The 24,681-nt window shown below is 37.8% G+C and overlaps 1 protein-coding gene across 1 annotated transcript in view; it reads left to right on the top strand.

Moving 5' to 3' along the window:
- The window catches only part of GLCCI1 (glucocorticoid induced transcript 1), a 52,003-nt gene that overhangs the window by 12,783 nt on the left and 14,539 nt on the right, over positions 1–24,681 (top strand). Inside the window, exons 2-5 of the mRNA XM_010184528.1 lie at positions 3,392–3,543; positions 12,110–12,196; positions 20,982–21,098; positions 24,162–24,314. Of these exons, the coding sequence (XP_010182830.1) occupies positions 3,392–3,543; positions 12,110–12,196; positions 20,982–21,098; positions 24,162–24,314 (509 nt within the window). The remainder of the gene's footprint in view (positions 1–3,391; positions 3,544–12,109; positions 12,197–20,981; positions 21,099–24,161; positions 24,315–24,681) is intronic.

Below are 24,681 nucleotides of genomic sequence, written 5' to 3'. Positions count from 1 at the left end.
TTCCTGCTGGGAGGTAGGATCATGCCAAATTTCACCAGCTGTAGTATTCAGGTGGACCCTTATGTCATTTTTTGTGTAACTAGAAATGTGTAGCAGTAGGCCTTAAATACATGCTATTAGAACTTGTGGCATATTCTAAATAACACAAACTATTTTGCCTTCCTGTGAGCATACATCTTGCTTTTATAATTTCTAGCTAACTTTTTCAGGTAACGTTATGCTGCTTAAGTGCTATGTTCCTAAATTTACTTGTTCTAGAGGTAGAGCTGAGCTTCTTGTGGGATATATCACACATCACTTAGGAAGGCAATGGAGTTCTTCTGACTTATCCCTCCAGTAAAATCCATTCGTATACTCAGATGTTGTCAGATGAGGTATAGTCTGAAACTTGAGTAAAATCAGTCTGTAATTTTAGACATTTCTGAATATTGATGAAGCCTTTCTGGATGCTGAAGTCTGTTGGCTAACTTCAGGAGCTGTTGAAGTGCTTCAGATATCAGATGGTACTTGCTGCTTTTTTTTTTTTTTTTTTTTTTGCTTCTCTGAGAGAACTGGAGCATGAGGTTTCCATCCAGAGAAAATGATTTGGCCTGGAGAAAAATATTCATGATAGTAGCATCAAAATCCCATTGGTAATGGAAGTCTGGGGAGAAGTGAAAGTTCTGTAGTAGATCCTTAGAGTAGCAGGAAGCCAGACTTTTATAATGAGATAAGAAAAAGCAAAATTAAGAAATAAATCCTGAGAGCAGTTTTAATATTTAGAAAACAATTTAAGCTGATCTGAGCCACCACCGTTGTGGTGTCCAGTTCAGCACTGCTCTCCACAGCATCCTGTCATTTGTAAGTACATTACCGTACAAGTCAGTTTGTCAAATGCTAATTTGTAAAAGTTCCTTCAAATTTCATGCTTACAGATTCCTTCTTTATTTTTTTTGATTTAAGGATGTATCATAAAAGGATAAAAGCCAAAACTGTTCTTGAACAGACCTCAGCCTTCTAGCTTTCCTGTGGTATTTTCTGTCCATTATAATATGCCAGCTCTGCCTGTAGTGGGGAAAACCATGTCTTTAGGACTTTTGGGGGTACATTTTAGTTTTGTTTATGTTTAACTCAGTGAATCACTTCACTAGGTGGGTTCACACATCTGTGCATGCCATCCTGAAGTAGATGGAAGGAGCGCAGACAACAACGGAATAGGGTTGGCATTAAATTAATGTTAACTTGTATTGATTTATTTGGTTGAGAAATGGTTTGTTTCCTTAATTCAAAGACTGAAAAAGCAATATGAACTTTCAAGATTACACCTTGAACTTTCCTTCTCCTGGCTTTAGTGTTTGACAGCATCCTGCACTCTACTTCCAAGACTACCATGGAAAAATGTAAATGTAGTAACTTTTGGTGGTGTTTGTTTCCATTCCGTTGTAATGGAATTATGTTAGTTGTTAACGTTGGTATTGCTGCTGCCTTTCGTCTGGATATAGAACAAAACAAAGACCTTAGTTCATTCTCTGGTTGTATACATTTTATTTGTGTGTTTGGGACTTGTGTTTTTTTGTTGTTTTTGGTTTTTTTAGCAAGACTTTTTAAATGTAAAGTTTGCAGAAGTATGCTTAGTCTTTATTTCCTCATCTTCAGACATTGTCTTGCCAGTTTGTCTTTGCGTGGTCTCTAACTTGTTTTAAAACTTTTTTTAGAACACATTTAACGACTTACATATTTAACATATTCCTGATAATTTTTTGCATGTAATATATATCTAATGAACATAGCTTTTGGAGAAGTTTTCAAAACTCAGGCTACCTGACGGAGTAGCATAGTGCCATAGCATGACGGTGAAGGTTGGAAGAATGCTTTGTAGATATGCACCCTTTAGGTACACTTGTATTTCAGCACCAATGTAAGTTCGGGCTTCATGTTTAAAATTCTGTCAACTTTATTTTGGATTTCAGGCTTCTTTACTTTTACTAGTTCAGATATCTTTCTTCAAATGCAAATTTGTCACTATTTGAGTCCTGTGAGGATAGATCTGTTTGAAACTGTAGGGATTTTATTTATAGATAAGGTGTTCAAAACAATTACATTATACAAAGGGAGCACGGTATACTTCACGCTTCCAATTCACGTTATTTAGAACTCCTCACCTAAAATGAGTAGCTAATGAAGTGTTTCAGCAGCTCTACGTTTCGCTAAAATGGTCTGTTTGAACATTATCATATTCATATATCATATTATAAGCATGGTGTTAGCGCAGGCTTTATCCTAATCATTGTGCTGAACTCTATATAAACATTGATGATGGAGTCTGCCTTTTGAGATTCAGCAATTCTAGGTGGTATACAAAAGGAAAATGCATGTGGAGGTCAGTGTGTGGTTGAGCTCAAGGGATGCTAGCAGCTCTGCTCTAAAGTTCTGAGCAAGGTTTTGGTGGGTCAGGTCAGTGCATAGTATGTGAGTAACTGGAAAGTCATCTCGCGTGCAAACTTCTTTTAGTAGGGGTGAGGAACATAGCTAGTAGCTGTAATGTAGGGCTTAGGTTGGCTTATGTGAAGTCTAGAAAATAAGTATATGAAGTCATTTTGCCTAAAGGACAAAGCAAGACGATCCAGGGAACATGCTGTAAAACTGTGCTTTCCCACATCAATCTCATGAATCACCCTACTCTCTGCTTTCCAAATAAAATGCAGGAAAAAGTGTTTCTATACACCTAGATCATGGGAGAGAGGCACAGGGAGGAGTTGGAGGTTGCAGGTGCTGTGATGGGTGAAGACAAACACAGCAGCTGCCTTGACCTGAGCTGTGTCAGGGGGAAATACACAGTCGCATGCATCCAGCTTGCTAAGGCCTGCATTGGGATCTTGTAAATAATATGGAATGACGTACATGGGAGCAAGAAATCAGATATGCACCTTCTTAAGAATCATATTTTCTGTCATGATTTGTGCTTTAGTACTTTGAAAGCTAAGGAAACCGTATTAAAAAAAAAAGGTAACCGAATACTGATACTGTGTTATATTTTCTATTTCTGTATTGTCAGGCTTTCCTCAGTTGCATCATCAGTGCATTGAAGTCTGCTTGATGTTTTTGTTGCTGAAAATATATGGCATAAGTAGCCTGGCTCTCTGCAGATACAAACACTTGAAACCTTGTTTTTTTTGTGATGTTGGTTTTTGTTTTGTTTTGGTTTTTTTTGTAACCATTCAGTTTTCCCTTTTGTATTTTTTTCTCCTTTGTCTGATGTTATTTGCTTTGATGTGATGGTATTCTTTTCAGCTTGGCATTTAGACAAAGGTTTCTGATGTGTTCTTGCCATTGTGTGTCGTAGCTAGCTTTTAACATTTCAAATCAAATTTAGCCTGACTTTTTTGTTGATTTTTGTTCTGGTTTTCTACAGTGGACAGGCCAAAATCCCAGCAAATCAGAACTTCTGGTACCATAAGGCGAACTTCTTCTTTGGACACAATAACAGGACCTTACCTCACAGGACAGTGGCCACGTGATCCCCACGTACACTACCCTTCATGTATGAAAGATAAATCTACTCAGGTAAAAGCTGTAAAACAAGACAACAGAGATGTTTCTTATTATTGATGTCTTCCTGATAATACTTTTTTATCACCTGATCTGGAATCTTAGCTCAACTTAATTCTGAAGAAATGTGGATTCGCTTAACTTTATTGTAAACATGAAGCCCTAAAAATAGAGTACAGTAGTGGTTTTTTAATCAGTGTCAATTCAGTAGCATGGTATGCAACAGAACATTTTCATGCTTTTAGAAAACAGTTGTTAAAAATAATTTTCTGTATGTGGGCAGATCTGTTGAGGCTATGTAATCAGATTTCAATCTCAGCCTTGTATCTGGTTTATTTTGAAGCTGATGTGTGCAAAATTCTGATGAGTGTTATTTAAAAAAAAAAGATTCTGTAATAGTAGTGGTTGACAAACTGAAAATTTTACTAAACCATGGCAGTAAATCTGTGGGTCTCAAAAAGTATATTTGTGTCTGTGCAGGGGAGGAGAAGGGGAGAGTTTACTGTCAAGAGGAATTGGTTGGTTTGTCACTGGAGGGGAAATCCAGAAGAGGAAGCTGGGAGTGAGAGATGTCCACTCTGCTACTTAGTAGCAAGACACACAAATAAAAATGCTCTGTGGAAGAGTTGCTTCTTGAGGCCAGACTTCAGAAAGGGAGCCTTACCACCAGCCTCACAGGGAAGGCCACTGAGGTGATTTATGGCCTGACACCCTTGTTTCCTCCTCAGGGCTTTGTCCTTCGCAGGAGCCTCTGGCAGGTATGGGCTGGTGTGGCCTTCACAGCGTGTCAGTGCTCTTTGGCTAGAAAGGGGAATGCTGTTTCTTGCCCGATTCCTCCTCATGCTGTAGCTTGTTGCCCGGAAAGATGATCACTGTCAAACAGCCATAAAAATAAGTAATTCTAAAAACCTCAAATTATGAGAAAAGGAGTTGCATTCTTGATTTTTTTTTTTATTTCAGTAGTGTTACTGGGTTTTGGAGTAAGTCATCTGAGTTTGTGTTCTAAACTAAATTCAAAACTAGAAGAAACTATCTTTGGTTTTATTTGCAATCTACAGACTGTGTAGGGGTGGTTGTTAAATTAGTTTTCTCTCTCTTGTGCCATGACAAGATCATGGGTGTCCTGCAAAGAAAAATGATACTGCTGACATCCTCTTGCTTATAAATCTATTTTGGCCTCAAGAATTGTTTTTAATGGGAGCTTATGTTGTCACGATGCATATGATACCTTTAAAATACCAAGGATTTTTCTGTTACGACTTCACTTGTAGGTGTATAGGCTTTGATTAGTTTCTGCTGACTTGCAACAAACTTGTCACCTGTTTTGCCACCATTTTAGTCTTTCATGTAATACTGAATTTCTTGGGACAGGTTAGAATGTAGAAATAATTTTCAAAATGTCTTTATAATATAAAGACAATAACACAAATAATATACAAATAATAACACAATGCAGAAAGCCCTCTGATGGGGGAAGAATATGCACAGAATGCTTAGAAAAGAAAAAAAAGATGTTCCAGAAATCCTGTTTAATGAATTTAGGAATCTGATTAAAATTGTTCAAGGAAACTTTTAGAAACTGTGGTGGGATCCTTTGAGAAAATGCTGTCTTCATGTCCTACTAATTCATTTTGAAACCAGCCAGCCAGTTTTAGCAAAGAAGCAGCAATCATCTTTACCGTCATGAAAAATCCACCTAAAAAGTTCTTAATCCTGGATTAACTTCCAAGGTGCCTTCCTTTTACAACACTATGCCTTGAAAGTTTTTATGTTCTAAAAACGTAATTTCCATTCAAGAGATTTTCAGTAGGATGCTTTGTAGTTACTGTATTTCTTAACCCTTCTCTTAAAACATATATCTATATCCAACTTCACAAATACCCATATGAATAGAAAATTTAGAATATTTAAACATTCACAAACAAACCTTTCCACTAGTTACAGAAAAGAGAAACAAACTTGTTCTATAAATATTTGAGCTCCAAGCATTTGGCAGTAAAATTGCTTTTCTAGTGAGCTCAAGTAAGTGTTTAGGTTATTTGACCTGTTGGCTGCCACCCTTTGACTCATTCAGAAACAAAGCTCAGGGAGGAAAAAAAAAATTAAAAAATGAAGTTTTACCTTTTCAGCACAATCACATGTAACAGAGAGGAAAGACAGTACTGTTATTACAAGTCAGAGTATTATTTCAAAAGGAAAAGGGCAGAGAAGTGTAATGGTTTGGATGTGTGTGGATATCTTCTAACAAGGAATTATTAGCTATCTTTTTATTCAAATTATGCAAAAATCAAGCATTTAGCAGTGTTTTAAGTCAAAAAGTGTGTGTCTTGACTACTCAGGACTATATGAATATGTAAAATGTCATAAGCATAGTGATTGGCCCAGTGAATTCCAAGGTTTTTTTAAAGTAAAATGGTCACTAGAGAAGCTTGTCATTGATCATAAAGTATTGACTTGAGTTATTTTGTTGTGTGTGGGTTATTTGTTCTTTGAGCTCTGTGTAGTTTGAAGTATATCTAATTTCCAGAACCAAGGATGAGTTGCAAGTCATTGGTAGGATGTATGCATGGCAAATTAAGGTAAATTAAATTAAGACCTTGCTCTTTGCCTGAGTACCAGCACAAGTACTTCTACTGCTTCATGTTTGTTGGCTAAGGAACAGTTTACCTCATGGGAGTTCATATAGTTTACAGTAGCTAAAAATAATAACACTTGCTAGTTTAGCAGAGTGGAAGATGGTAGCAAACAGAATAAATAAAAACAAGATAATGAAAATCAATAAACTAATTTTTGTATGAGCATGTTTCATTGCAGAGTTAATTATCTCATTTTACTTCTAAACTCATGAACAATACTGTCAGTATAACTTACATTGTAGGAGGAATAATTATTTCTTTTTCAAGAGTACTTTTTGTCCCTAATTAAACATTAATTTAAAATTCAAATTTTGTGCAGTTTCATGAAGGTGATGATTATGGCTGTTCCAAGTTTCTTAGAATTCTTGTATTTTAAAAAGTCAGATGAACCTTTAATGAGTTTTATTCCAAATTTTTGTTTCCCACTTACATTCTTTGAACCTGTGCGCATGATTAAAATGTTTCTTCTTTCTCTAAAATTAAACCAGGAAAGAATTCAATAATATGTCTATTTAAATAGAGAAAACAGAATTTTGTTTGTTTGGTTTAGTTTCTATTGCATCTTAGAGAACAGTAACTATAGTTCATATTTCTGTGTCCCTCTTACCCACCTCAAGTGTTTCGACTGAAGACACTAAAGAGAAGTGAGGCTGTTGTTTTCTTCTGGAAAACTATACTGTGACACTGTGCACTGGGACATTTATACAATTGCAGATTCCTCAGTAATATGCATGTATTTGTGTGCATATGTGTACAACTAGCTGATCTTTAAGGAGCAGCAAGTTTTAGATAATCAAAGGTACACCATTTCACTTAGTAGTGTTTTAGGTATTTCAGAAATGCAGGGAAATTTCCTATTATAGGAAGTCATTATACATGTTGATAGACTTTATGATCCCCTTCCAGGTTCCTCCACTGTCCTGCTTCTCTCTCCTTTTCAGTAAAATTTGAACTTTTCATTAAGGCAATATAAAACTCAGTATGGCTTTCGTTCCCCATTTTTTCCGTTTCTGTTGGGAACACTAATGGAGCGATTTTTGTATGCTTCTTCATGCTATACATGTGTTTCTCCCTTCCTAGTGTAAGGAATAATTCAATGTTAAAATGGTTATGTCTAACCTCAGAATCTTCAGAAACATTTGGATAATGGTTTATTAATATCATTATTTGGCAATAGCCAAATAATTTAAAAGATTTTTATAAAATTGAAAAGGAGGAGAGATTAGGGATAAACATATTATATTGATATCGTAACAAAGATATTGCCAGTTAAAGTTCATCTGTGTAATCTTTCTTGATCTAAATAATACAGGGAAAAGAACAAATGACCAAGTGGAATATGATTTAGTTATTTTTGGTTCCCCTGCCAATTGATGACATAAACTGGATTCCAGTATGCCTGGATATGCCTTTTTTGTTAATTCATATGTCAATTACATATTACAAAAATAGAAATGAAGAAAATTTGCAAAATGCCTTTCAGAATTTTTTCTTTCTAATCTAAAGAATAATGCAGAGTTATTAAACTGGAATGCTTGGCTAAAATATGGGTGTTTTTTGTGTGGGTCAAGGCTTTAATGTAGTTACCTCTCATTAGTCACCTGAGTAATGTTTTATTTTCTTCGGGTATAAATTCTGTTGCTTTAAAATCAACATCATAAACCAGGAGGCTCAATTACATGAAGCTTTTTCATTTGTGTATTAGTTATCATCATTTTCATGGGATATTTTAATGACATACTTCAGGCAGAAGAGACAAGAAGGAAAAGATGTGTCATTTAACTATGCATTTATCATTCTAACTTTTCTTAACCTATGTGATGTTTAAGAGGAGTCATCACCTATAGTCAAATTGACTTCTAACTCTTTAGGCCATTTCTTTCTGTAAAATTCCTGGAGGGCCTTTGAATGCTTTAGAAACATTTGAAGACTCATCAGACTTCTAGCGCTGTTGTTGCGTTTCTTTTGAATGTGGAAGTTCTTTGGAAACATCGTTGCTTCTCCTATAAAAAAAACCTAGTGTTGTGTTCTTAATCTTTGCACCCATCCCCCAGTGTAGTTAATCTGGAATGCAGACTAGATATAGTAATTAGAGTGAAGGGCTGGCAATAAAATGTGAGATATTTAGAGTAATTCAGTCTTATTTTAGGTTTATATGGGTTGGTACTCCATGCAGTCATTCTGATATAAATGAAGTGGAAAGAATGTAGGTGTATATCCCTGCCATGGGTGGAAAAGCAAGGCAGAATTACCAGACATGTTAGAAGAAATGCTAATCTCTACAAGGTTGAGTGAGTTAGAACAATGGTAATTGTGATTTACATTAGGACTGAAGAGAGCAACCAGATGTGGTGTTCTCAGCATGTCCTATCCCATGTGCATGCTTTAAGCATTGTGTCAACTGAAACTGGAACCACGAACCTTCACATTTCGAAATACCAGCGATCCTCCTCTTGAAGCTGCAGAATGTGTTCCTTAATGTTTTCAAGGTTCTCCTTCTAAAATATTTTAAATCTTAGTTTCTGAATACAGACTTGCAGGAATAATCCTTCCATTTCATAAAGTTTAGTTCATACTTAAGTGATGCTGTAAAGTTATTTCAGCTCAGAAATATTACCAATTTCACAGAGATAGTGCCTATGACCTCTCTTACTGTGTTTCTGACTTGAAGTGCAGCAACTTTGGCTTTGTTTATTGTGATTCAGAAATTTTTCTTCAGGTGCAGTTTTTAGTTACTATTTTACTTTAATTTTTTTAAAGTATGTTTGAACACATGGGAAGTACACTTGCAGCTTCAAATGAAGGCTTCTATGGTTAAGCCCTGTTTTGTGAAAGTTGTAAATATAAAGATGGAAAAACAGTTTTCATTAAATGTGGCAGATCAAGGGTGCTGTGCACTCCTATCTTATTTGTGATGTATATTACAACATTCAAGCGAGATATGAGGTGCTCATACATGAGCTGAACTTACAAAAATAAAATTTCTGTTTGAATGTAACAAGTGTAGGGTTCTAATTATTTTTATTTTTTTAAATTTAATTTAATTAAAAAACCAACAGCTTTTGCTTCAATATAAGAATTTTGGGTTACAAACACAATTTATCGTCATATAATTTGGGTTACAATGTATTATAAGCAGCAATTTCTAGGGTTTGAAGAAGAACAGCTTGCTGTAATATTCTGGTAACTGCTTATGTTGTGTAATTCTTTTAACTTTTTTTCTTTTTTCCATCTGAATATAAATAGCACATTAATATAACATTGCCTGACTTCAGTACTAGGAACATTATATAGTATTTGTAATCTAATACTGCAAATAAAATTGAGGGACACAAATAGTCTGCCCCCTGTATACTGATACTTGTATGTATATTTTGAAAGGTTGTGACTTGACTCAATTTACCAGAGATTGAAAGCAACTGTGTAATCCTTGTCTCAAGGAAGATAGTATTTGAGTGGGAGTGTCAAAGCATATTTGAGAAAGTACAGAATTTTGTATTAAGTGAATGGATGTTTTCTATTTGCTACTTTTGATCTCTGATTAAATCAACTGCAATGTAAAGATTCCCACCTCTCTTTGCTAACAATCACAAGTGGTGTTGATGAAGTTCTTCAGTGTGTTGCTATTAGTTTGGTTTTTTTGTTCTTGCTGTCTGGATCAATATTTGTGCTTAAAGAACTACAGGCAAGCTCGCTCTTTCTGTATATGGTTTTTTGGTGTTTTTTTTTAAACAGTTTTCTTCTCTTTGTTGAGAAACTCACTTTGGCTTTTTAGATACTCGATGTCTTTTCTGTTCTGTTAATTAAGCTGTAGTTGAAAGTCTATGAGCTTGCAGTGATCCCTGTATACCCTCCTGCATTACAGGTAAATATTTAAGCATGTGAAATGCCTATTTTTACTTTGTCTTAGAGTTGTTCCCCAAACTGTGGAGCAGTGTTGTATTCAGAAAACACTCTTTCGAAGATAAATTTCCAAATAATTCCCTTTGCAGTGATGCTTTTCTGGTTTTGTATGTGGATATGGTTCCGGCTGTACTTGGGGATATAGTAAAGTACTTTAAGAAAAGAGCAGTTTAAATTGGAAAGTAAGGTGTAATAGATTGTGAAAGCCTGTGGGGGTAAGCACCCAGTCTGCAAGAGCAAGTAATTATGTACAACATGGCTCTGCTGAAATGCAGAGCAAGCAAATGCACAGGCAGATAGCATGTGTGCTTTGAGCGACAAGAGTCATGGGTTGCCTGGCTGAGGGACTCCCATGTTTCCCCTCACAGTTTTGAGAGGCTGTTTTAACTCTTCGCTCTTGGTATTTTTTTATCCTAACCACATTATCTTCTAGTTTCTTCCCTAGACCCACACAGAGTTATATAATAAATACACAGAACCCTAGCTTTTATAAAGACTTATTTTTTCTTTCCTGGGAACATGCAGCAAAAACTCTGTTACTGACTTTTTCAATTTTGCTTTCTATCTGCCCACACAGCTTGCTAGGCCTTTGGTGGAAGTATTCCTGGTGGTATGAAAATAATTGAGGAAAAAACCCACTGAAAGCATGGAAAGTGCAGGGCTGGCAGAAAACACAAACGGGATATGTAGGCTTGTGTGCATAAAGTGACTTAGCACATCAAATATTAGCACTTATGAGTTAGGTGTTGGGCTGTAGGCCATGTATTACTGTGGCAGTGCAGTGATTATCAAGGTAAAGCCTGTGCTCTGAAACTACAGTTCAGTGCTTAATGGTACCACAGTGACTTGAGTGGCCTGGCCCTGGAGGGCTGTGTCCACCTCTCTTTGCAGGGCAGTGCGGTGAGGGGCTGCAGATGTTGTTTTTGTTGTGTTCTCCAAGGAATGCTCGGTCTCCTTCCTGAGCAGAACAGTGTCTGCTATGTGTGTGAGTACTACAGATGTTTGTAGACCCTAGCGAGGAAGCTAGAGTAAGGAAAACTGCAGAGGAACAGGTTCTCCGTGCATGAGAAGAAAGTCCTGCAGAGAGGTGGATCTCAGATCCCACTTGTCCTGCTGGGCTGTAGTGACATCTCCCTGAAAAAACCTCACTGCCAAATTCTTATCATTTTAAGTGGTGTGATTTTATTTCTTGTGGCCTTACTGTGAAGAATCAGCTAATACTAGTAGGAATTGTTGAATTGTTTGTTCATACCCAAACTTTCCCTGGGTTTCAAATGTCCCCATTGCTCTTCTGGCAGCTGGTGACTCTCTTGTTCAGAAATGCTGGTGGATATCTTCAATTTTCATAGCAGTCATGTGGTGAATCAGCACAGGATTTGGGAGATCTGGCTTCCAGACCCTTCTCAGTCTTTGGCATTTAACTTTATCTATCCTACGTCCAAGGACAGTCCCCAGGCTTCTAGGCTTGCAGACAAGGCTGAAAAAGGCCTGCCCTTCACTGTTCTGCTCGTGTAGGTTGGTGCCAAATGTAATAAAAGGTCTATCAAACTATCTATCAAGTCAAACTATCAAACTCTATCAAGTCAGAGCTGGCAAGAAAGAACTGATTAGATGGCCCAGTGATTAAGGAAGACAGGTGGGAGAAATGAATCGTGGCTTTGGTCTCGATGTATATTTTTTAAAATCTTGTGGTTTTCTAAACTGCCCACTGAGCAAAATCGAGAAATGGATGCTAAAGTGCAGATGAGAGCAGTCAGGTAAGGTTTTATGTGATTGTCAGGCCTCTGATTCCTTCTTCAGCAATGTGCATTGTCTTCATCCTTCGTAAATGAAAGTTTACAAAGCCTTAGTTTTCAATATTGGTTTTTTGTGTTGAGGCTGTTACTGCTGCATATCAGATTATGAAATATATTCTTCATGTGTAGTGCCTGAACTCTGACACTGCAGAAAGAGTAAAGCAGTAATTTGTGTCAAAAGTTTTTCTTACCTGGAGAATTCAGCACAGTACACTTTCTTTCTTTTATTTTTTTTTTCCCCTCTAGACACCTAGCTGTTGGACTGAAGAAGGAGCAGAAAAGAGATCACATCAGCGCTCAGCATCATGGGGAAGTGCTGATCAACTAAAAGAGGTGAGAAGTTTTGCACAGTGGAGCCTTTCAAGTCTTGATATGCCCAGGACATTTTTTAATCACTATCTGGAGTCCAGGAAACTGCACCCTTTCCCTCCCCTCTGTTGCTTTTGAAACAGGTTTTACCTCCAACATAAGACTTGTTTCAGGAGTGGCAGTTATTTTATGCCTGTTGGATTTCCTCCCTTCCTACTATAGTGTTGGCTGTGAAGGAGTTTCTAAAATGAGTGCTGAGGAACCAGCTTCTTGTTGCTTACCAATTTTTCTGTTCAGAGTTACCTTAGCTAGCTTTCTGTTCCTTAATGCTGCTCTCCTGAAAGGGGCAAAGTGCAAGTTGGTATGTTAGCATATTCTTGTTTAGAAATTTTGTTCAAGTTTAAGGGTGGAGACAAAGAGGACCTCACTTTCACGGATGAAAAAGGAGAGTAAGTGTTGATACAGAAATGACATGATGCTCTTTAATCGTATGTATTTTGCTGTAGGCTACAATTGCAACTAGAAAGAACCCACATAAAGTGAAGTGGGTTTGCATCATGAGAAATAAGATACAGTAAAGTAGTCTCCAGCTCAGCTGAAATAACAGTATTTCAGTTTTTGTCCCAATATACTCTATTCTGTCCAGAGTTCCTGTAACTCTATCTCTGTCCAGTACCTAATAACTAGCCTGCAGTCAGTCTCGTGCCTCTGTCAGGAAGGATGCAGCCTCTTTTCAAGAGCTACAGCTTTCTTTTTAAGAAACAAAACTTGCAGTATATTCTCGTGGGTAGGGACTTTGTGCTGATGCTCTGGGATTTTTTGCATCCTCTCTCCTGTCTCCCAGTTTAATAGGACATTCAAAAATGAGAAGAAATGTATAGGTTGCCTAAGGAGATGATGTTACTGGTCATGTATAGTCCTCTTCCAGACAGCCATTGATATGAAGAATAATTGTCAAAAGGAGTGATCTAAGTTTAATAACTTGAATTTTAAAAATCAGATTTTACAAATGCAGAATAATCTTGCATTTCAGTGGTGGCAGTCATAGAATTGTTATAGTTGGAAAAGACCTTTAAGATCATCACTCTACCATGCCCACTTCTAAACATTGTCCCTCAGCACCGTATTGAGGTGGCTTTTAAATACATCCAAGGATGGTGATTCAACCACTTCCCTGGGCAGCCTGTTCCAGTCTTTGATAACCCTTTCAGTGTAAAAGTTTTTCCTAATGTCTAGCCTAAAACTCCTCTGGCATAACTTGACACCATTTCCTCTTGTCCTATCAGTTGTAACTTGTGAGAAGAGACCCACACCCACCTCTCTACAACTACCTTTCAGGTAGTTGTGGAGAGTGATAAGGTCTCCTCTCAGCCTCCTTTTCTTCAGACTAAACAACACTAAGTCCCTCAGATGCTCCTCAGAAGACTTATTCTCAAGACCCTTCACTAGCTTTGATGCACTTCTTTGGACCCTCTCCAGCACCTCAATATCTTACACTGTGGTGCCCAAAATTGAACACAGTACTCAAGGTGCGGCCTCACCAGTGCAGAGTACAGTGGGACAATCACTTCCCTGATCCTGCTGGCTATACTATTCCTGATGCAAGCCAGGATGCTGCTGGACACACTGCTGGCTCATGTTCAGCCAGCTGTCAATAAACACTCCAGGTCCCTTTCTGCTGGGCAGCTTTCCAACCACTCTTCCTAAGCCTGTAGCATTGCATGGGGTTGTTGTGACCCAAGTGCAGGAACTTGGCACTTGGCCATGTTGAATCTCAGGAAAGTGGCCTCAACCCATTGATCCAGCCTATCCAGGCCCCCCTGAGGAGCCTTCCTACCCTCAAGCAGATCAACACTCCGACCTAACTACTTGTCATCTGCAAACTTACTGAGGGTCCACTCAATCCCCTCATCCCAGGTCACTGATAAAGATATTAAAAGAAGCGGCCCCAACACTGAGCCCTGGGGTACACCACTTGTTACTAGCTGCCAACTGGATTTAATTCCACCACCATTCTGTGGGCCCAGCCATGCAGCCAGTGTTTGATCCAGTAGACTATACACATGTCCAAGCCTTGGGCAAACAGTTTTTCATAAGAATGCTGTGGGGAACAGTATCAAAGGCTTTACGGAAGTCCAGGTAAACAATCCACAGCCTTTCCCTTATCGACCAAGCAAGTCACCTTGTCATAAAAGGAGATCAGGTTTGTTAAGCAGAAACTGCCCTTCATGAACCCACATTGACTGTGCCTGATCAACTAGTTCTCCTGTAAATGGTGCATAATGGCACTCAGGATGATTTGTTCCATGACCTTCCCTGGCACCGAGGTCAGACTGACAGCTTTGTAGTTCCCTGGATCCTCCTTCTGGCCTGTCTTGTAGGTGGGCATCACATTTGCCAATCTCCAGTCCATTAGATCCTCCCAAGTTAGCAAGAACTGCTGAGAAATTGCGAAGAGTGGCTTGGTAAGCACATCTGCCAACTCCTGCAGCACTCTCTGGTGTAACCCACCTGGCCTCATAGACTTGTGTATGCCTAGGTGGTGCAGCAGGTCACTAACCATTTCCTCTCCGATTATGATGGTCTCATTCTGTTCTCCCACCTTCTCTTCCGGCTCAAGGGACTGGGTACCCAGCAAACAACCAGTCCTGCTATTAAAAACTGAGGCAAAGAAGGCATTGAGTGCCTCAGCCTTTTCCTCATCCTTAGTCACTGTGTTTCCCCCTGCATCCAATAATGGAGATTCTCCCTAGTCCTCCTTTTGTTGTTAATGTATCTACACAAGCATTGTTTGTCTTTTACAGCAGTAGCCAGATTGAGTTGGGCTTTGGCCCTTCTAATTTTTTCCCCTGCCTAGCTTCACTGCAACTTTGTAGCCCTTCTGAGTGGCCTGCCGCCTTCTCCAAATCATGGTTCCTGTCCAATAGGACACGGTGATGGGGAAAAAATAGGGTGTGTGGAAGGGAATTGTTTCTATCCAAATTCTGCAATGATTGTTCACCTCAAAACCTGCCCTTGTCTTCTCCAGCTTTTAGTTCTTTCCTTTTCTCTGTTTTCCTTTCTCCAGCTTCTCAAACCAGTTTTCTGGCCTTTTCTAGTTCCATGGGTTCATAGCCCCAGTGTCATTCTGTATGTGTTATCCAGCCAATTCTCATCTATCTTCCTTACTTGAGCTCTCACTCAGTTACCTTCCAGCTCCTTGTCTGTTCTGTCTTTCCATTGTTTGGCTTCTGGTTTATCTCTTTCTTTTTCCTTTCCCTCACCTGTAAGTCCTGGTTCCAGCTTTTCTGTCTGGCTACTGGTGGGTGTTAGAGTTTGTTCAATACCAACAGTATCTGTACTCTCAGTTTCTTTGTGCCACAGTGATCTGCAGTTTCTGAAAGAAGAAAGTTCTCTAGGGTAGTTCTATTCAAACTGTAAAGCCCCCTGGGGACAGAATTGCTAGCAAATGTAGCTGCCAGGTCCAAACATCTTTCTTGAACATGTGCAAACTGAAATTTTTGCTAAAGCTTTGCCAAATGTAATCTTTTTTTATTGGGGGGATAGAGGGGCACATTCCTGGCATAAAGAACCCCCAGAGAGATGTTTGGCTTTTTCTTCCAAAGCAGTGGACAACAGAGTTTCCCAGCTAAAAAACTATGATAATGTATTTTAGCACATGAAATGCTAAAATTATTTGCACTTTCTCTCATTTTACTCTCATTCTTCAAACAAATAATATTTTTGGTATTACTGATCAGTATATTAGCTATTACTAATATTGTACTGAAATCTCTGATGGGAAGGGGATAGAGGAGCTGAATGTTGCGTAGTAAGTAGACTTCGGAGAAAATTTGACAAAGCTATAGACTGCTGAAAGCAAGAGTTTAAGTGTTGGAAATAAGTGTCCCCTCTCCTGGGCAACTGCATTTGTTGTGAGTAGCATAGGTAACAGTAGTTCTGCTCAACAGTTTGAATTGTTTCCCATAGCATTTGACAGTAAACAAGTAGATAGCTGTTTGCGTTTTCCTTGGTTGTCTTAGCACTTTGGATGCATGTTTTCTTGTTTTAATAATTAAAGGATTGATTTCTAGCATGTATTTTTTATTTTGTTGATACTGTAAACTAGCCAAATATTGTTGTCATAGTTTTAATTTGCTTTAAGAAAAGATTGAATGTGCTTTTAAGTTTAAAAAATTAGTCTTTTTCTTGGTTAGTTTGAGAGCTATTACAAGTAAATGTATTTATTTAACACAACTGGGAGCTGTTTTTAAAAGACTTACATTAAAAAAAAAAACCCTAAAAATCAGTGTATGGATTTAAGATCCTCAGCAAGCAAATGACTTCTCTATTACCATATTTAGAAAAAAAAAATCACTTTGGGTAGCTGAAAATTATTTTGCCCTTGCATTAAAAGAGGTGGGTGTCAGGATTGAATCTGTCTAGCAGTGAAATAAACAATGCTTGCTTTCTTGTAGTGGGTCTATTAAAAAATTTACAACTCTCCAACTCGCAATATGAACTTTGTAATGATAAGTGTGTACTCTTTTTATCACCATCTGACAAGATTTACTTTTTTTTTTTTAATTCTGAAGGGATCTATTGCTTGTTTTTGCAAAGTCATGAATATAACTTCTTGTAAGATAATGCTGGAATGCTTTAACATTATTTTAATAGATGCACATCTTGACTGGGAGATAAAGATTGCTGCTTGAGTCTTTGTACTGGAAACAAACCAAGTAGTGGTTTGAACCACTGGTATTTTTTCCCCTTTCAACCTATTTAAAGTTTTCAAACTATTCAAGTTTGAAATACTGTTGAAGTTGAACAGGAATAATTTTAGTTATAGCTTACCCAGAACTGGAAAAACCCAGGATTTAAAACAAATAGTTTTCAGTTTATTTTTTTTGAAGGCATGACTGTTTCAGACAGCTGATTTTTCACTTCCCTTAAGCACCTCTGTATGCTGTATCTGTTACACTGACACCAGCAACCCCCCTTTGGAAGGTCCCTTTTGCTGTAACAGAGTACTTGAAAAGGACTTTGGAATAAAAGAGAATCAAATATGAGAGCTTGCACTTCTTATGTGCTTTCATATACCAATCAAAAGATTGTATTCAAAAGCTTGGGGTGAATTTCTAATGCTTGTTTTACTCTTTGACCTACTGGTTAACTTGTTTATTAACAAATGGTTCATGGATGAGTTGGAGCTTGTTCTCATTATTAAGGAGTTTGACTTGTTCAGCAATAGAAAGTTACTATGTTGTGTAATCTGACTTGTAGAAATACAGCCTATTAGCTGGTAAATATTGAGCATGGACAGGAACAGTGAGACCTGACATGTTCCTTCTTATTAGTCTGCATCTTCGAATGAAAATTTATCGGGATACTCAGATTGTTTCAGTGTTGTAAAGAACCAACCTAATTTGCTTATTTCTCAGGTTTATGCCATTAGTTATATTAGACTGCATGCATATTATGAGTAGTATAGACAAAATTTGTAATAATTTCAAGTACACTTCTAACTGTAAAAATATTAAAGCGAAAAAATATGTTTATAGGGTTTTTCCTAATTTCTTATTTGTTTAATAATCTTTGAGCATCTTAAATTTTCTCTGACAGTAAACCGTCAAGGCCTGAACTGCAAGTTTGTGTCCTGAATAACCTGATATGGGTCCTTTACTGTTATGATGTACTGATCTTTGTGTTTTCTTGTTTGTTTTTTTGGTTTTTTTTGGGTTTTTTGTGGGGTTTGGGTTTTTTGTGAGGTTTTTGTTGTAAATACCTTTAAAATACATCAAAGAGAAGAGTCTGATACATCAACAACATTGTAGAGAATGGTCACTGAAAGAGGAAAGGCTGAAAACTTCCATTTTTTAAAAATGTGGTCATATTAGTTGCATCAGTCACGTGCCCACGAGACAGGATCTACTGCTTCTTTGAGATACCTGGTAAAGCAGGTGCTGTCAATGCATATGTTTCAAACTCCATCCTCACTATACAAATTGTATCTGCTTTCCTAGGATTAGTGTACTTCATACCCATCTGCAGCTCATTTTGGTTGTGTTTGATGCTCTGGTTATGCTTTTCTGCTGCTTAGGAAGATGATGACGATAAATTTCTAGGAAGCTAACACAGCTACTTCTTCCAGATAGTAGTAGTGACTTTGAGATGGAAAATAATTGGCAATAAAAAGGTAATCTTGTAGAAGAAAAAAGCTATTAGGAATTCAGGATTAGATTTAGCAAGTGGTAGCTTCACTGTGGACTCCCTGTAGTGAAGAGATGGAGTGTAATTTAGTTTGGATGATTCTTCTGTCTGCTTGGTACCACTGCCTGCTTAGTGTGGCTGCTCTGAAGCTGGGTTGTCTCTGCTGGAGAGCCTCTGTCTCCCAGTCTGGAGGATGAATAAGAAATGGCAGATTCTTTTTTGTATGTCCATCCTTCCTCCCTTTTTTTGTCTGATAGTAACTACCACATCATGGAAAGCTATGGTACTTCAAATTCAGGGCTAAGGACAGTTCATCTGAGAAGGCATATCTGTTTCTTCACTGCATTGCAAGTTTGGCATAGGTGATCGTAACAGCTCCAGATACACAGTAAGATTCTTCAGCAAGTTTTCATCTTTATCTTTCTCCCCAGTGACCCAAGAAGCCTTTTCTTTCTGTTATAGTCAAGAACCTACTGACTGCCAAAATATACATGTTCTTGAGATGGCTGAGAGAACCTCAGGTTCCAGGGGTCCGTGGTTCCTTTCAGGATATCAGAGCTTCAATGTTTTGGTGAACCTAGAGATGTACCAGTCTATCAGCGCTCTCCCTTTAAAGCTTTTGCTGTCCAATTTTGACACTGAGGTGCTATCTTCTCAAGGATTTGCAAGCTGTTTGTAACAGAAATTAGTCAGCCAGATCTCTGAGCTGAATTGTATAGGTATTTTTTTTATGGCATGTTCCTGAGGAAACCTCAAAAAGCCAGTTTTCATTTAAATAAAAAAATAGGGTATTTAACTCTTTAACTAGGAGAAAGCATACAGCATCAAGGAGAGGCAGCAGAAATGAAAGATTTATATACAGCACTCTCCCTGCTTTCTGATTGTTCTTGTAGCCAGCCATCTCAGTCCACAGCTGTCTTCTGATATGGGCATAATTTTTCTCAACTGTTTTTAACTTTATAAAGGGGAAGATGAAGATTAGTCCCTGTTCTCCCCATTCTCCAACATTCTGATGTAAGACATAAATCTTTATGGATGTATGTATACTTACTAGACTGGTTACCTGCTTGCTTTTTCACCTCTCTATGGAGCCAAGTTTCCTAATTGTCATTACTCCTACAGGGAGAATGGGGAAGTGCTGGACAATTTTTTTTTGGTAGAGATAAAGTCTTCAGACTTACAGAAGGTTTCTTCCAACATGGTGCCCGAGTAGCACATTTTGTCAAGAGCTTAGTCTCCCAGTTCTCTACATCTAGCTCATCTGTGCTTGAAGCTGAGTTGTATTAGGGCTCTTTCTTAATGTATTCTGCACACAGACTCTTTTGGAAATTTGAACTGTTTGTCTGTTGGTGAAATCAAAGTTTTCAGCCATTTCTGAGCAGTAGTTCTCTGAATATGGGTAATGAGCTGTGGCAAGACCTGATATGAAGCCTTACAGGTGGATCCTTCTTTTGTGAGTGATACCAGAGATGTCACCAAAAGAAGTCCACAGCCTGGAGCAAAGCTCCATCCAAACCTCTTCACCAAGCACTGTCATATTTGACATTGTGAAGTGATTCTCTACCACAGAGTTGCTTTGCAAGAGCACTAGTGATACATTTAAGTACTTGGAGTTAACCTCAGAATGCGTGTACTTGTAAGCTGTCACTCAGAAAGAGAGATTACTTTCCAGCTGATGAAGTTCTTGGAAATATGAATTCTGTGTGCATTCACTTCTCTTTTACTTGCCCTTCAGGTTTTTAAGAATTGTCTTTCTAGCTGAGTTAAAAATGAAAAGAGGCTGTGCATGCTTTGCCTTATATGCCAGTGTGCTGAGCATGAGGAATAGTGGGACTTGAGCCCAAAGAAAAAAATTATCCAGTCTTAAGGAAGTGTCTGCACCTGTTGTGTGAGTTTGCACATAGTCTGAACTTCTCAGATAATGCCTATAGAGGTAAATACTGTCTTTCATGTAGAAATAATCCAGGAGGAATAAATAAGTGGAGGAATCACCAGATGAAATTCTTTGGTTTCTGTTAAGGAGCAGGTCAAATGGATAATGGCTTTAGTTGCATTTGACCTTTAAATATGTAACTTTTGATTAGACATCTTTTCAGCAGACAGCAGAAAAGATAATTCCATCTGCCTGAAAGCATCTGTGATCTAGCCTGCAGGAAAGTGCTATTAAATGTATTAAATAAGTTATCCAAGATGAGCAATGCATATTGATTGCCAGATGTTTGTGAAGGTTTTTGGCTTTTACGATGAATTCTCATTTGAAAACTTTGGTTCAGTTTAAGATGAAATAAGTAGGCTTCATAATCCCCAGTTTAAACCACTTATAGGCCAGAAATTACTACAAATTGTCATTATGACTACTTTTGTTTGTAAACAAGGAAGTTTAGTAATTAAACTAAGCCTGCTGTGATATTCAGGTTGGCAAATAGGGCAGATACTTTGAAGAAGGTATCTAATAACCAGAAAGAAGCTTCATTGTTCATGCCTCAAGGGAAGGCAATCCCATATGCTTGTAAAATCCTCCAAAGAGGACTTCAGATGTCTGTGATTCACTTCATATGGGAAGATTTGAGCAGTGATCCATTCAATAACTCATTATCTCTTCACCTGAACTTCTTTCCAGCAGATTGCCAAACTGAGGCAGCAGCTCCAGCGCAGTAAGCAGAGCAGTCGTCACAGTAAAGAGAAAGAACGTCAGTCACCTCTCCATGGCAACCACATAGCAATCAGTCAGGCTCAGGTAAGTAGACACTTATTTGTATTAACAGCCTCCCACCTAATCAGGGTTGGCTGAACAGCCTGCTGTTTCTTCCCATCTTTCTTCTGTTTGTTTCTTATGTGTTATGCTGAAGTGCTTAACAACCTGATACCATTGCTTCATCACTGAAATTTATCTGATAGTCGTCATGTAATAAAAGAAAGAAGGGTTGCAGCAGGATAGCAACTAAAATATATTACAATGCTGTAAAAATTCTGAGCATGGCCAGATCAGACTGCATTTCCAAGAATACATAATTGCTTCCAAGACTAATTTTTGCGGTGCGCTTTCAAAAGTCTGTTCCTCTGGAAGGTATTTGCTTATCAGTTTCACAACTCAATTTCATTTGAGCTGGTTAAAAAAAATAAAAATGGAAAATAAAAAGAAAGTACCAAGAGTAAGCAGTCTGGATTGACAGCCTAACTATTGATCGGTCTTTGAGCAGCAAGCAGAAACTAACTGGCTTGTTACAAACAGACTTGTAATTCATCTTACCATGTATTCATCAGTAAAAGACAGCAACACTGTATCACCAGAGATTTGAAGGAAAATCTCATTTCTGCGTCCCATTTTAGGAATCTTTCTGATACTTTGCTTATTGCTCAGTTCCTGGCCAGAGAGGTGATTTCCACAGGACATCAAGGAAATTGATGGTATTTACTTTCTAAAAAGGAAAGTAATAATTCATCTTGAATTTAAACTCAACTGACATGAAGATGGTGCTTGCCACAGTACCCCGCTCCTGGTGACTGAATGGAGAATCTGTGACACACAGGATAAAAGTCTTTTTCTTCATGGTTTTGGCTAGGACATACCTGTTGGTTGTTATGGCGGTCCTGGTAGACAGGATCCTGTCTTCTAGCATGAGAGTTTGTGGTTGCACTGGCTAATTGCAGTACAATTGTTACAGTATATTTTTGAGTGTTTCCATCACCTTAAATGAAAAAATTGCTATCACCAACCTGTTCTTGTTCCAGATACTGTTACGTACTGTAAAACCTTAATCAGACATAATGTTTAGGATGCAAAATCTTCTGTCCAAATTGTGTTGATGACCGTTCTTATGCTCTGTACCAGTGAGGGCACTATGATGACAGGATTTGTCTCTAGCTATCAGTCTATGGATTCGATATCCTCCTCTCTGTGAGGTTAAGCTCAGGCTCATAGTATGACATCTTCTGTTTTCTTTTGTCTTATTATTTACCTATTTTTCAAAGTGATGTGTGAGTTTGGGCAAATTTTAATATAGCTGATAATTTTAACACAAGTCTGGCTAAGACAACTTTTGTTTTCAGGTCATTGTCATGTTCCACAAAGTTTTGAAAAATTTGCCTGTGCTCTGAGTGTACGTTTATTTCTCCTATTATAGAGATGCTGACACATATGAAGAATAGCTTTGGAGAAACTACCTGGCCAAATTACCTGGCAGTGAACCAGATTCTCTGCCTCATGCAGTGTATGTTCTAGCCATTATAAATTGCCAACAAAATTGAAGCCCAATTACAAGTTCTAAAGCTCAGGCAAGGCTCAGTCAGTTCACTTTGTGAACCTTAAGCCACTTGTAGAAAGTAGTTAATATTGTCTCATTTGACAGTACAGACATTTGAGTCCTGATTAAATTTCACCTACAGTTGATCCTTAACTTGGACCCCATGTTCCTAACAGGCCACTATTTGAACTCCTGAAATGTTGGTTCTGTCACTGTATTTCCTGACTGCCTTTTTAAATAGCTGATGTTTTTAAGAGGTTGAGCTGTGATGAATGATCCCTTATGTTCCTCCTTCTGTTTAGACAAAAACTCAAGGTTAAAACCTAATCTTGTGATGAAGACATACAGGAAATTTATATCCTTCCTGAAACTTTATGCTTCTATAACAAAGGGTCTCACTACATTTTGTATAGAAAAGGGTTTTGCGTTCCATCTCAAAGTAAGCTGTTGCAGGTACCTGTGCCACTTTTTATAGTCACAATAAAAATGGTCTTTGGCACAGACTGAAGTCTACCCAGGACATATGCCTTAAAGGAATATTTTTGAGCACTTGAAGCTCACTTTGTCATGGCTTATGCAACATTTTGATTTCTCAAGAAAATGTTCTCTGATGAGGCCAGTGAAGTTAGCTGTTCTGGCACCACTGTGGGAAGGTGGTGTGCAGGCAGTATGTTTTGTCAGAATCAGAGAATGCCTCCACACAAGTGACATGCACCTTTGGAACTGCACGTTGTGCAAGGTTCATTTGACAAGAACTCAGAAAAAATAAATTTATATTTTGTCTTAAGCATCCTGTGATTGTGTGAACAAGAGGAGAACATATATTGGGAAGTGAAAACTATTCATGGTTGTCAGTGTAGGTGCATCTGTGCTGTGTAGCTGCTGCCACGGTAAAGCTTTGGAGGTTGACTGCACAAGACACATGTGCACTCTTGTGAGCGATTCCTGTTGGTAACACAGCTTCACTCCAACTGGTTTTTCTGAAAACCATACTTGTATTTATTTACATGCTTGATTCTTAAACTCCAAGTGATTTATTTTAAGAACTTTGACGTAAAGTTCTGAAAAGCTATATGCTGATGAAATTAAAGGTTCAGAATGAATGGTTTATTTTTCATTCACTAAAGCTATCCAAAAGAGAATAAAAGTGCATTAAGCGACTATTTCAGTTGAGTGGTTAAGCTTTTGGAATGTTGGGAAATGCCTTTTAGATCCCAGTTAAACCATCAGCACCAGTACCCAGCATGCTCCCCATCATCTTACTGCATATTATGTCTATAAATCTGGAAAGCACATATACCTGACTATTTATCGAAAAGTGAAGCAGAAGAATGCTTTTATTCTGGAACACTTCTTTGAGTTTAATAGAGGTGATTTTAGTGGCTTTTAGTTTATTCAAGCATTTCTTTTTATTTAGACTTGCCAATTAAAGATGGCCTTCTAGATGGCAAAACTGATACACAGCTGCTTATTTTTTAGTTTTCTTAGTTGTGGTCTCAGACCTCTGTCTGTATTCCATTTTCCAACTCCAAGTCATATTGCTCTCTGCCTTCTAGACTTCTATTTCCAGATCAGTCCCTATGCCACTGTCAAACATTTCAGTGCCAAAATCAACTGTTTCACGTGTGCCGTGTAATGTAGAAGGAATAAGCCCTGAACTGGAAAAAGTATTCATTAAGGAAAACAGTGGAAAAGAAGAAGTATCAAAGGTAAGGTTATATTTATATGTTTATGGGTGCTTTTTCTTCATAATCTATAAACATATGGGAAACTTTCCTCATGGCTGCAATTACAAGTAATTTTCTTCAAATAATTGTTTGTTTGAAAATTTTGCTTTTTTATGATAGTGTTTGGTTTTTTGGGTTGGGTTTGTTGGTTTTTTTTGTTTGGGGCTTTTTTGGGGTTTTTTTGGGGGGAAGGGTGGTTTCTTTTATTTTGGTTTTTGGTCTTTTGTTGTTTTGTTGTTTTTTTTTTTAAGGGCTTCTGTCTAAGCATACTTTGTCTAGAATGCTCTTTCTGTAGGGAACTTGAAAGTTTTTGTACATAATGCAAATGCTTGGAAATTTAAATACTTCA

The sequence above is a fragment of the Mesitornis unicolor genome, unplaced genomic scaffold, assembly GCF_000695765.1.
Source record: "Mesitornis unicolor isolate BGI_N332 unplaced genomic scaffold, ASM69576v1 scaffold4765, whole genome shotgun sequence".
In the NCBI taxonomy this organism is placed as follows: domain Eukaryota; kingdom Metazoa; phylum Chordata; class Aves; order Mesitornithiformes; family Mesitornithidae; genus Mesitornis; species Mesitornis unicolor.
The sequence above is the reverse complement of the archived record's forward strand: the minus strand, read 5'-3'. Positions and strand labels throughout refer to the sequence as shown.